Source organism: Convolutriloba macropyga, chromosome 8 (genome assembly GCF_964194025.1).
Source record: "Convolutriloba macropyga chromosome 8, txConMacr16.3, whole genome shotgun sequence".
NCBI classification, from domain to species: Eukaryota; Metazoa; Xenacoelomorpha; order Acoela; family Convolutidae; genus Convolutriloba; species Convolutriloba macropyga.
The window spans coordinates 4,715,136-4,729,606 of record NC_134475.1 but is presented as its reverse complement, the minus strand read 5'-3'; the positions used below and the strand labels follow the sequence as shown (position 1 = coordinate 4,729,606).

The window sequence follows — 14,471 nt, the reverse complement described above, 5'->3', positions numbered from 1 at the left end:
ACGATGACAGTTGACAAAGCTATAACGATGACAAAATATCATTTTCAATTTTGGGCATAGACTGAAACCGAAAGCTGCAAGATTTAATCATATATCTTCTTGTGGCTAAACTTTCAAATTCAAAAATATATCTCTACGTCAATGTTTGCGAGAACAAAAATGACGAAAAAAAATATCCTGAAAAAACGTGTTCTCGAAAAACCTTGATTAAAACCTGCTTTAGCCGGGAGGGTAAATTATACGTGCTTAAGGGTTACAATTACCTTTGGGCTTTTTCTGTTATTGCCTTTCCCCAGTCATATATAACCAATCTGTTTGCACCCCACCTCCAAAGGAAATTGGTCGTTCGGCTCTAATGGTATATTGGATGGATTTTTGCTGTCGAAGTTCCAAAAAAATAGATTGCAACAGACCCTCGAATGTAATATAAGCTCCTAAATGTTCAAACGAAGCATTCTTATAAGTGTTCTTACTTTATACGCCAAAAGTAATGGCCGTATATGCATTAATTTTAATTGTTCGGCGCAGCACAACATTGTCCGAGTAGTTAGGCGCAGCACTAACCTAATTGTATCTGCGATCGCATGAAATGCAAACAGGTGCGTCAAATGGCAGCCGTGACAAAATTTAGCCACTTGATGCAATTTCTAAGCATATTTGAAGTAAATTTCACATCGTATCTAAATACATGGAAATTATGGTGAATGAACTATTTAGCTTTCAGCCTATCAGAAACAAGAATTATATATTGCTCATCTCTGATTGGCTGGTCCGAAAAGTCTATACTTTGACACGTCTGACATTTTTTCACCAGCACCTTCCAAACAATAAGCTAAAAATTTCAAGTGGGAGGTGCAAATCGACATGGGAGGGCTTTAACAGATAGGCGCTTAATGCTGTTGGAGCTTATTATAGACCAATCCAATGAACTGAAGGCACTCGTACTCAAACTGATCGAGCAAAACTTTTGCATAAAAACAAAACGACTGCAAAACTGCATGAAAAATCCCCCAAGACAATTTAAAAAAGCTAGTTGTGCCCACATTGCAGAGACGGAAAAACAGCCAAATAAATAGGCTATGAAATTGTAGATGTGACCAAGAGAACATGAAGCAATATAACTAGATTCGAGATCATCTCATCAACTTCTGGGTAATGGTTCCTTGCTCCTGACCTCAAATCTGTCCAGTTGACGTGCTATCCTAATTAAGAGCATTCAGACGTTCTGATTTCGAAAAAAAATCCGTTTGAAGAACATTCCAAAATCCCATGTTTCCTTCAAAGGTTGTAGAAAGAAAAAAAGAATCACAATATTTTGAGAAACGATTTAAGAAAAATCTTCATCCTCAAAACTCCAAAGCGTCGACAAAATTTTGGCCAATCAAAAAATCTCATTCAAAAACCACAGGGCTTCGAGAGCAATTACTAAATGCTGATCATCGATTAAATTTTTTCTTAATTCCCTCTCATTCGCGTAGGCCCGAGAAGACTAGCTGCTCATTACAAAAAAGTAAAGACAGTTCTCAATTAACATGAGACCAGATCGCAAACGGACGCATATATTTAACAAAAGAAACAACTTTCAAGAAACGACGAGTCTTGATAATTTCTTGGAAGACAGTTGATAATTTCTTCTTGATTGACGCGAAAAAGCCGAAAACAGATCTTAAAAAACGACAGCGCACCAATACAATACAAATTCTTTGAATTGTAAAAAAAACAACGATGTCCCCAATAATAGCCGCCATCGCTTCGCGGCTATTAAAAAGAACAATTGACAAGAATCAGACAAGACAATAACGATGACAGTTGACAAAGCTATAACGATGACAAAATATCATTTTCAATTTTGGGCATAGACTGAAACCGAAAGCTGCAAGATTTAATCATATATCTTCTTGTGGCTAAACTTTCAAATTCAAAAACATATCTCTACGGCAATGTTTGCGAGAACAAAAATGACGAAAAAAAATATCCTGAAAAAACGTGTTCTCGAAAAACCTTGATTAAAGCCTGCTTTAGCCGGGAGGGTAAATTATACGTGCTTATGGGTTACAATTACTTTTGGGCTTTTTCTGTTATTGCCTTTCCCCAGTCATATATAACCAATCTGTTTGCACCCCACCTCCAAAGGAAATTGGTCGTTCGGCTCTAATGGTATATTGGATGGATTTTTGCTGTCGAAGTTCCAAAAAATTAGATTGCAACAGACCCTCGAATGTAATATAAGCTCCTAAATGTTCAAACGAAGCATTCTTATAAGTGTTCTTACTTTATACGCCAAAAGTAATGGCCATATATGCATTAATTTTAATTGTTCGGCGCAGCACTACATTGTACGAGTAGTTAGGCGCAGCACTAACCTAATTGTATCTGCGATCGCAAGAAATGCAAACAGGTGCGTCAAATGGCAGCCGTGACAAAATTTAGCCACTTGATGCAATTTCTAAGCATATTTGAAGTAATTTTCACATCGTATCTAAATACATGGAAATTATGGTGAATGAACTATTTAGCTTCCAGCCTATCAGAAACAAGAATTATATATTGCTCATCTCTGATTGGCTGGTCCGAAAAGTCTATACTTTGACACGTCTGACATTTTTTCACCAGCACCTTCCGAACAATAAGCTAAAAATTTTAAGTGGGAGGTGCACATCGACATGGGAGGGCTTTAACAGATAAGCGCTTAATGCTGTTGGAGCTTATTATAGACCAATCCAATGAACTGAAGAAGGCATTCGAACTCAAACTAATCGAGCAAAACTTTTGCATAAAAACAAAACGACTGCAAAACTGCATGAAAAACCCCTCAAGACAATTTAAAAAAGCTAGTTGTGCCCACATTGCAGAGACGGAAAAACAGCCAAATAAATAGGCTATAAAATTGTAGATGTGACCAAGAGAACATGAAGCAATATAACTAGATTCGAGATCATCTCATCAACTTCTGGGTAATGGTTCCTTGCCCCTGACCTCAAATCTGTCCAGTTGACGTGCTATCCTAATTAAGAGCATTCAGGCGTTATCTGATTTCGAAAAAAAATCCGTTTGAAGAACATTCCAAAAACCCATGTTTCCTTCAAAGGTTGTAGAGGAAAAGAAAGAATCACAATATTTTTGAGAAACGATTCAAGAAAAATCTTTGCCAAAACTCCAAAGCGTCAGACAAAATTTTGGCCAGCCAAACAATCTCATTCAAAAACCACAGGGCTTCGAGAGCAATTACTAAATGCTGATCAGCGATTAAATATTTTTTTCCCTCTTATTCGCGTAGGTCCGAGAAGACTAGCTGCTCATTACAAAAAGCAATGACAGTTCTCAATTAACATGAGACCAGATCGCAAACGGACGCATATATTTAGCAAAAGAAACAACTTTCAAGAAACGATGAGTCTTGATAATTTCTTGGAAGAAAGGTGACAATTTCTTCGTCTCAATTGCTTTTTTTATTTCAAAAGTGATTTGGATTAATAGAATAGCTAGTAACGTAAATGTAAAGGAAAGTTTGCCACAGGGTTGATGCTATTTACCATTAAAACTTAAAAAATTATTAAATGAAATTTGTACATACTATATAACCATATCAATTCCAGTCCGATTTGCACATTTATTTCAAACGCAGATAGCCAAACAGACCAAATCGAACTCCAAACGATCAAGAATGCAGTTTTTCGCTTAGAAACTTTTACCGCTGCCGAATTTCAAGGCCTTATCGTTACCGAACGATTACGCGTTATCTTTATAAACAAATTTTCATTTAAATAAAGAATTTTTTTCTGATTATCAAAGACGAATCAACCGGAATGGATCTGTGAAACCGCACAGATCCATTAGCAATGATGCTTCTTTGATAATTAAATGGCAATGTTTCATTATTTAAATATGTATTTGTAAGGTAAAGAACTCAATCAAGCAACTCAGTGGGAAGATTGAGTAAGTTGAGGACAAACAAAACCTAAAATTTCTGCAACAAATGGCAGAAAGTTTTGCAAAAAAGATGTGCCTGAGAAAAGGTTTGAACTCTTGGAAAATTTGATCGATGACATCAATGAAAAACTATGAGAGGAAAAAAGATAGAGCAACAAGGATAATTTGATTGTAAAAAAACCCACCTTTTGACTCTGGCGATGAATTGAATTTTTTCAAAAACACGCACAAAAATTTTAAGGATTGCTTGAATGTTGTATAATGTCGGATATTACTAAAAGACTTAACGTATAAAACTAAGCCTGCTGTAAGTGTTGAGTTTGGACATTTCTAGCAAAAAGAGACGTTGCTTATAGAAACCGATAAAAGCTGAAACCCAATAAAAAAAACACTTTCCCCGATGCCTATTCAATGGTGAAAAAAACGGGTTGAAGTAATCAGTACTGATGATGTTAACCTGGCGGATAACCTCGTTAAGGTGATTAAACTGCCGATGAAGGAGGATAACCTAATTGATATAGTTGTCAAAACACAGAGGTAATACGTAGTTCTCATACAACTGAGCTCACCACTTTAACCGCAGATTTGCACCTGTTCGAAGTGTAGACTCTAAAATCAGTACGCTGATTGCAAATCTTTTTCATGATGAAAGAAACGTTTCACTGAAAGCGTTATTGGTTTCAACTCAAAACACTTAACACTAATACACCTTACAATTGAAACGGCACATTTTTAGAAGTTTTTCATAACAGTATTAAAAATTTTAAAAAATCATGTTGAAACCAAAAACATGACCGTCCGTGCTTTATTAAGCTGAAATTTTGTTAAAAAACATCTGGCTTGTTTTTTTTCTCGTTACACTGTAATTTCTCGATAATCAAGTGCTTCTGGCAAAGAATTAACACTCGGCTTGTACTTTTTCTCCATATTGCTAAAAAGTATCTGTCAAGACAAAAATTTCATTAGTTCTTATTTTTCATTATATTTTTTGCAAAAATACTTTCACAAAAAACACAGTTCAAAAAAATGCTGAACGCGAAAAGACTATTGAAACATAGTTGATAGCAAAAAAGAAAAAAGAAACGACTGCGACCGATTCTCCCCTGAACATCAAAACAATTCTAAAAAGATGCACTGAGGGGCTGATGAGAAAGTCTGAACTCTTAGAAAATTTTATCGATGATATCAATGAAAAAGAGAACAAAAAAGGTAGAGCAACAAGGATAGTTTGATTGTAACAAGCCCACCTTTTCGACTCTCGCGATTACTGAATTTATTCAAATACGCAAAAAAAAAACGTTTGCGGATTGGTCGAACGCTGTAAAATGTGAGACAGACCTAAAACCTTATCGAATATTGCTTACTAAAAACTTAGGTATAAAATTAAGCCTGCTGTAATTGTTAAGTTTGGACATTTCTGGCAAAAACATTTGGACATTTCATACCAGCATTAAAAAAATTTAAAAGTCCCGTTGAATCCAGAACATGACTGACCGTGATTTATTAGGGTAAAAATTTTCAGTTATACAATCGCAGGTTTAGATACTTGCATTTCTGGCGATATGATCAAGTGATTTTGTCAAACAGTATTTTGAAGCCATGTGAGGAGTATTGAAAAAGTCATGAAAAAAATGGTGTTCCAAGTATTGGAGAGAGTTTCCAAGAAACTATTTAACAGTGGGCTTGTACTTTTTTTCATATTGAAGTCAAAAATTTCGTTAGCTCTTTTTTTCGTTTTACTTTCTGAAAAAAAGTTTCCAAAAAAATCACAGTTCAAAAAATGAAATGCTGAATGCCGAAAAGACAATTATAAAATAGTTGATAGGAAAACGGAAAAGAACGACTGGAAGCGATTCTCCCCTGAACGTCAAAGCAATTCAAAAAAGCTACACTGACGGGATTATAATCATACTTGGTGCAATATTCGTCAGTATATTAGGAGCATCAAACAAAAACAGTTGACATGAAGCGGTTCTACGCTAAAAATGTCCTGCAATTCGTATTCAGCAAAAACGAAAAACAATTTTTCCTCAGAAAAAAAAATGCCAAACAAATTGAATCAGTTGAATAGACGACTGGCCGCAAACGTAAGCTGAAAAGTAGAGGCAAAAACAAACTGTTTTCTGAGAACTGCTATTATTAATCCTATAATCGTTTAACAGCAAAAACTAAAAACAGGTTAAATTGACAGTCACAAAAAACCAACCTAAGGTCTAGATTTTTGGGAAGATAAATTTTTGAGATACAGATTCCTCTTGATGTTGAATTTTTTCTCAATGAGATTAAACTTTGAGGAGTAATTTGCCTATACGGAAACACTGCTAAAAACTATTGGCTCTGACCAAACTTTTTGAAAACGAAATATAACCTAGGTATCTTTTACGAAAGTAAATCCGAAAAACCGTTACGAAATCGGGGAGATGCAATGAAAGGCGAAAGAGTAGCCCTAATGTCTTAGAAGTAAATTCATTTTAAATTGGAACATCAAACATGCTCGAAGCAATTACAAATTCCCACTGCTAAGTTCATGACAGAAATTGGTGACAGGCTTATTAGTAGCATTTTTGTACAAATCATAAAATCGAAAGTTCCAAGTTTTTTTAAGCTTTTATGAATCATCTGACTTTCAAAACGAACAAATTTTTTTTAAATGGAGATTTTAATATTAGCGAAACCGATCAGGAACAGATTGATCAGCTCAGTGCTTTGAACTTTACAATATTGAACGACGTAACATGCAGTACTAGAGAAGTGAAGCCCACATGCAGTAAAATAGACCTCAATTTTTCACAAATTTTTACAAATCTAACTGCTCAGATGTCGAAAACGGCCATAAGTGATCACTAGTGTAGTTTAAAAATAGTCTTTTTAAGTCTAGATATCTTTTACAAAGTCAAGACCCTTTTGCCACAGTAAAAAAATTTTGATTGCAGAGAGCTTAGACTAGACCTCAATTTGGATCTGTTAAAAAAGAAGCCGATGGGAAGCAAACGAAATGCCAGCCACTTCAAGAGGCGTTTGAATTGCCGGAAATTAGCCGCGATAGACGCTTGTGGCCTTCCATGAGTTGAAACAACTAAAGAAATAAGATAAACAGATTGACGAGACTCTAATACTCAAGAATTAGGGCATATACGTTTGGCACTACTTGGATGCACACTTTTTGATCTTTAACTAGTAAATGCTCATAAAAAATAAAGTTCATTAAGTAATTTCAGAAGCCATTTTTTTAGTGAGGTAAGTCACGCAATTGGCCTAAAAGCAGAAATGACGTCACGAACACAAATTTTAACTGCAAAGCAGTACAAGTCGCTGAGGTCATTGAAAAATTCAATTCCAAGAAGTCAGGGTAAGACAAACAAAAATCTCTTAGACGAAGTGAAAAAACATAGCAGGACAAGTCCTGACGTAGAATTCAGAAATTTCATTGACTAGACCTAGACCTAGAAGTAGACCTAGAACGGACTATGAGTGAATTGGGAAAACCATTTCTAAAAATTCAGATCAACAAAAGAAAAAAGAACAGAAAATCAATGTCAAAATGCCGCATCTGAACAAAAAACCACTAAGGAGAAATGGACATTTGGTTAAAACAAAAAACTAGGCCTAGAATGAACTCTGAATGGGAAAACCATTTAGAAAAAATCCGATCCAAAAAATCGAAAAAAAACAGTAAAAATAAAGGTGAAATTGCCGCATGTGAACAAAAAACCACTAGCGAGGAAGCGAATTTTCGTTCAAACACCGTTTTCTCACTCTACTTTAAAATTAGAGAAAAATATTCCCGCCGCAAAGCCATTCGCTTTTTCGCTCCATTTCCTGTTTCGGCGCGACCAAAATCACTACTCCAATTTGACTTCAAAAATCATTAAAATGTGTGAACATATCTTAAGACATAGCTGGCAGATTGCCAGAAAATAGCCGCAATAGATTCGTAGATCGGTAGTCTAAAAAAAACAGCAAAAAAGACAGACCAAAAAAATTCGTCTTTTCATTGAACGCTGATCTGTTATATTTTGATTAAAAATCTGTATAAGTTATTGCTGCCTCTATTAGCTGCTCTCGAATAACCTTCATTTAGAGTGACACACACCCATTTGACCTTATCTCTTTGAATTAAAGTAAATAAAAGTCAATTTCAAAGTGAGGAAGTCATTTTTGAGAGTGAGGTAAGTCAAGTGTGACCAAAAATTTAATCACGCGCATGAACGAAAAAACTCGCTCCACTAAGAGCGAAAAATGACGTCACACATGCAATTCAGTTGAAATTGCATGAACGAATGAACAAAAAGTGGCTGTGACGTCATATGGTCGTAACAAAAATCATGACGACGAAATAAAAAAACATAGCAGGACAAGTCCTGACGTACAATTCAAAGAATTTTCATTGACTAAACAGAAAAACTAGACTTAGAATGGACTATGAGTGAATTGAGAAAACCATTTTAGAAAAAAAAACAGACAAAAAAATAAGATAAAACAGAAAATCAATGTCAAAATGCCGCATGTGAACCAAAAAAACCACTAGCGAGAAATGAAAAATTAATTCAAACAAAAAACTAGGTCTAGATTGAGCTGTGAATGAATTGGGAAAACCATTTAGAAAAAAAATCCGATCCAAAAAATCGAAAAAACAGTAAAAATCAGAGTGAAATTGCCGCATGTGAACAAAAAACCACTAGCGAGAAAGCGAATTTTTGTTCAAACACCGTTTTCTCACTCTACTTTAAAATTAGAGCGAAAAAAATTCACGCCGCAAAACCACTCGCTTTTTCGCTCCATTTCCTGTTTCGGCGTGACCAAAATCACTACTCTAATTTGACTTCAAAAATCATGAAAATGTGTGAACAGATCTTAAAAAAAAAAAAAAAGACAGCGCCCCAATACAATTCAAATTCTTTGAATTGTAAAAAACCAAGAGAAGGCCAATAATAGCCCCAGCTATCGCTGTGCGGCTATTAAAAAATCATGACGACGAAATAAAAAAAACCAAGAGAAGGCCAATAATAGCCCCAGCTATCGCTGTGCGGCTATTAAAAAGACAGCGCCCCAATACAATTCAAATTCTTTGAATTGTAAAAATGAGGACCGCAATAATAGCCGCCTGCAATTGCTGACGCGCCTATTAAAAATATTAACTATTTGGTTGCACGCCTCACAATATCGAGGTTCTGTGAGATTAAAGTTTTGAAATATTTGAAAGGATTCTGAAGGATCGACAAAACAGACCGCAGATTTACCAAAAATTAAAATTAAGGAATGCTATTTGATTTTTCTTCATAGAAAACTGCTAAAAGTATTTTCAGCCCATAACTTGAGGTTCTCATAATAACCTTTAGAATGAGACTGCACTCTGTCATTTTAGCATCCCAGTTGGTTGCCTCGACAGAAGCGATTCCGAAGTACTGTTTGAATGCACTTTTGCAAATTACTTCCACTGACTCCTGGAATGCCCTGCACCGTGGCATCTGGGAACGGGAGAGGAAGTCCTCGATCAGTCTATTCCCAATGTTCACGCCTATCTTTTCCAGCTGGGCATTGACCTACACAGTACAATTGATTTTCCAAGAGCTATCATTTTTTATATTGACAGAATTTTGCTCTTGCTAATGTTTAACTTACTCCATTTTCCCCTCATCTTGTCGATTGTTTTACAGAACCACAATGTTTCGTCGATCAAATTGTTTTTACGCACAAAAGCATGGTGTTTAAGATCAGGCTGATAATGTTTCTTGAAAATTCTCTCCGCGACACAACTATACTATGTAGGACACAGCAGTATTTAGAGGTTATTATATCAAGTATAATCATATAAGGAAAAGTCAAAGCGTTCAAAATGAAATCGGAAATGTAGAAGTCATGATTTGTATGTAACCACGTTTTAGCTTCATAAGCTTTGTTGATTGTCTATATTACAGTTGATTTCTCGATATGCTTCCATTACAGTAAAAATATATACCTAATGTTTTAAAGGGAAAGACGTATTTAGATAATAAGTTAGGATTCACCTACTCCTACAATGGTGACCCTTAACTATTAACATACGCCTAATACGGAAGCTAACTACCTATTTTTCCATCAAGATAATCAAAATCAAACAATCGTTTTATTACAAAAAAATTCGAGTCGAACTTTACCTTTGCTCGACTTCTTAAATTTGTTTCCTTTCCGGGGCCCCGTTATTTTTTACCCATTACCGGTTTTACGGCGATGGGTGGTTCGAGGGGTAGCCCGGTAGGTACAGGTTTGGGGGGTTTCGGTACGGTAGGTTCGGGTTCGGTAGGTACAGGTCAAGGTTTGGTAGGTAATGGTCAGGGTTTGGTAGGTACAGGTTCGGGTATGGTAATAACAGGTATTGGTATGGCGGGTACAGATATAGGTACAGGTTCGGGTGACGCTGGAGGTTCGGTAGGTACAGGTATGGGGGGACAATTTCCATCGGGATCCCAGACTCTAGCTGGAGCAATTGATCCAAATATATAGCTCGCTCAACAACATATAGCTTCAGCAGGCTACGTTGGAAGAGTTTCTGTGAAACCTCCTGTTTTTTACAGGTCAAATCCTGGAGTATGGTTCCCTCAATGGAATCTCAATTTGTCCTTGCCGGAATAACAAACGATGAAACAAAATTTCATCACATACTTGCTGCAATTCCCGAAGACGTTGCAATCAATCTTCCAATGGGCATAGACAATTATCGTGACATTAAAGAACATATCTGCGGCATATTCCAGAAGTCAAAACAAGAAATGATTGAAGAAGCCCTGGGAATGATTTCACTGGACCTCCAAAAACCTTCATTCTGCTTAATGAGAATTCAAAGAAAGCTTGCCAAATGCAACTTGACCTTAGATGACGATTTCATAAAGCACAGGTTAATGCAAGCAATGCCAATTTCTGTTAAAACGGCACTCTCAGCACACCTAGAACTTCCCGTTGAACAATTTGCCAAATTAGCTGATACCATTTACAGCTACTCAAACACCATAGTTGCCACACCTACTCCAAACGTATTCGCAGCCTCAGCGCAACAGATCCCAACAAGATCGTTGCACAATCAGCATTCAACAAAAAGCAACCAACCTATTAACAACTCAAAGTCTAACAGGTCAATCGAGAATACACATAGACCTTTCACAGCAGGTCAAAGGCCAAAAATTTGTCGTTATCATCTATATTATGCTGAAAAAGCAAAATAATGTAAACCTTGGTGTCAGTGGCCAGGACAAAAGCCCAAAAACATCGAGCCAACGTCTCTACCAAATTCTCCAGCAAATCAGTCAAACTAGTAACCCCTAGTTTGTGTGCGGCAACCTCTGGGGGAAATCTTTGCATTCGCATAGCCGCGAAAATAGGAGACAATTCTATTGATTTCATAGCAGACACTGGTTCAATGACTTCAATAATTATGCCAAGTTATATTAATAAAAACTTCGTTACTCCTACTGTAACGAAACTTAGAACAATCAATAGAGATGCAATTAAAATTTTTGGCAGAATGTCATTATCAATTTCAATTCCCTCTTTGCGACGAACATTTCCTTTCACATTCTTTGTGGCAGATGTCAAAGACAATACTCTCGGCTTAGACTTTCTGAATGAATTCAAAATAACAGTTAATTGTGATAACCTCACCTTAATTGACAACTTAACAGGTCTTTCAACGAGACAATCTTTAACACCAGTGGACAACAGCCACTTATCAGTCCAGGGTGTTAAAAATGATGACTTTTCTCCAATTAAAAATGATAGACTAAAAGCGATTATGGAAAAATGTTCTGATGTTTTTGGTGACGTTAATTTTGGTGACGAAGCAAAACATAAGACAGTCCAGAATTGAAACATCCGGGAAACCAGTTTTCTCTAAACCAAGACAGTTGACACCAGAAAAACTAAAAAATGCCAAAAATGCTCTTGATGAAATGCAACGGCTTGGTATAATACGACCATCCAAGAGTCCTTACTCCTCACCTTTGCATATGGTTCCGAAGAAAGAAATTGGCGATTGGAGACCCTGAGGTGACTATAGATCTCTAAATCACATAACTATCAGAGACAGTTATCCAATGCCTCAACTTTCAATGGTTGAACTTATTGGCAGAACAACTTTCAGCAAACTTGACTTGGTCAAAGCATACCATCAGATACCAATTCACTCGGATGACATAGAAAAGACAGCCGTAACTACACCTTTTGGTTTGTTCGAATTTATCAGAATGCCATTTGGTCTCAAAAACGCCGGGAAAACATTTCAAAGATTCATTCACGAAGTTGTTCAGATGTGTTTCATATAAAAGATGTGTTTGTGTACTCAGACGACGTATTGGTAGCATCTTCTGATATTGAGTCGCATCTTGAAACACTTGATCTCCTGTTGACAAGATTAAATGAATATGGCTTGCGTGTAAACCTAACCAAGTGCAAATGGCTTCAAGCAACTGTCGATTTCTTAGGATTTGAAATTTCATCTGAAGGAATTCAACCACTTGCTTCAAAGATTGAAAGTCTGATTGGTTTAGAAGAACCGAAAAACTACAAAGAGCTCCGAAGAATAATGGGAATGATTTCTTCTTACAGGAAGCATATTCCACAATATGCACAAATTATTGAACCTTTACAGCAACTTCTTAATGAAAGTCAACCAATAAAGAGAAAAAGAAGAAACAAAAACAAATTGGTTTTGCATACCATTGAACCCACTTATGATTGGTTTCACCAGCATTCAGAATCTTTCAGTAAACTTAAACAGGCCTTGAGCAAATCAGTACTTCTTCACCATTTATCACCAGATACTACCTTGTCATTAACAACTGATGCGTCAGAAACAGCCATTGGTGCAGCTCTTCATGAGGTATCTAGTTCTGACAAAAATCGACAACTAGCATTTTTCTCTAGACGCCTAAGTCAAGCAGAACGCAATTATAGCACATTCGACAAAGAATTGCTTGCAATTTATGCTGCCACTGTTAAATTTCGTTATCTCACTGAAGGCAGAAAAATTGTTGTCTTCACAGACCACAATCCTATAGCTTGCACTTTTTGTCGAATTAGAGCGTCCAATAACCACAGTCCACGACAAGCCAGAGAGATTTCTTTTATAGCTGAATATATAGATGAAATTCACCATTTCTCCGGTTCGGAAAATATTGTTGCCGACTGTTTATCTCGTCCCCCATCAGTTGATACTGAAGAACAATCCCAAATCGTATCCAGCGTCTACATCGACGTTTTTGATTTGCCAGAATTAGCGAAAAGACAATCAGAAGATTTTCGTACTCAGATGATTAATGAATACTTGAACGGAGTACCAGAAATTGATATTGGCAAAGAAAAACTTCTCTGTGATAAATCTGTCGTTCCACGCCCTTTTTTACCTCCGGATTGTCGCTTTCCTATTTTCAGCCAGTTTCGTGACTGATGTCATCCTGATTGGAAAGTTACGAAAAGGATAAACTAGACAGATTTACATGGCCCAAAGCTGGTCAAAAAATCAAATTTTGGTGCAAAGAATGTTTACAATGCCAACAAAACAAGATCTCCAGACATATAAAATCTAGGACACCTAGAACTTCCCGTTGAACAATTTGCCAAATTAGCTGATACCATTTACAGCTACTCAAACACCATAGTTACCACACCTACTCCAAACGTATTCGCAGCCTCAGCGCAACAGATGCCAACAAGATTGTTGCACAATCAGCATTCAACAAAAAGCAACCAACCTATTAACAACTCAAAGTCTAACAGGTCAATCGAGAATACACATAGACCTTTCACAGCAGGTCAAAGGCCAAAAATTTGCCGTTATCATCTATATTATGCTGAAAAAGCAAAATAATGTAAACCTTGGTGTCAGTGGCCAGGACAAAAGCCCAAAAACATCGAGCCAACGTCTCGACCAAATTCTCCAGCAAATCAGTCAAACTAGTAACCCCTAGTTTGTGTGCGGCAACCTCTGGGGGAAATCTTTGCATTCGCATAGCCGCGAAAATAGGAGACAGTTCTATTGATTTCATAGCAGACACTGGTTCAATGACTTCAATAATTATGCCAAGTTATATTAATACAAACTTCGTTACTCCTACTGTAACGAAACTTAGAACAATCAATAGAGATGCAATTAAAATTTTTGGCAGAATGTCATTATCAATTTCAATTCCCTCTTTGCGACGAACATTTCCTTTCACATTCTTTGTGGCAGATGTCAAAGACAATATTCTCGGCTTAGACTTTCTGAATGAATTCAAAATAACAGTTAATTGTGATAACCTCACCTTAATTGACAACTTAACAGGTCTTTCTACGAGACAATCTTTAACACCAGTTGACAACAGCCACTTATCAGTCCAGGGTGTTAAAAATGACTTTTCTCCAATTAAAAATGATAGACTAAAAGCGATTATGGAAAAATGTTCTGATGTTTTTGGTGACGTTAATTTTGGTGACGAAGCAAAACATAAGACAGTCCAGAATTGAAACATCCGGGAAACCAGTTTTCTCTAAACCAAGACAGTTGACACCAGAAAAACTAAAAATTGCCA

General features: G+C 36.5%; 1 protein-coding gene across 1 annotated transcript in view; it reads right to left on the bottom strand.

Moving 5' to 3' along the window:
* The window catches only part of LOC142344403 (trafficking protein particle complex subunit 3-like), a 31,287-nt gene that overhangs the window by 12,778 nt on the left and 4,038 nt on the right, over positions 1-14,471 (bottom strand). Inside the window, exon 2 of the mRNA XM_075396016.1 lies at positions 9,264-9,473. Within this exon, the coding sequence (XP_075252131.1) occupies positions 9,264-9,473 (210 nt within the window). The remainder of the gene's footprint in view (positions 1-9,263; positions 9,474-14,471) is intronic.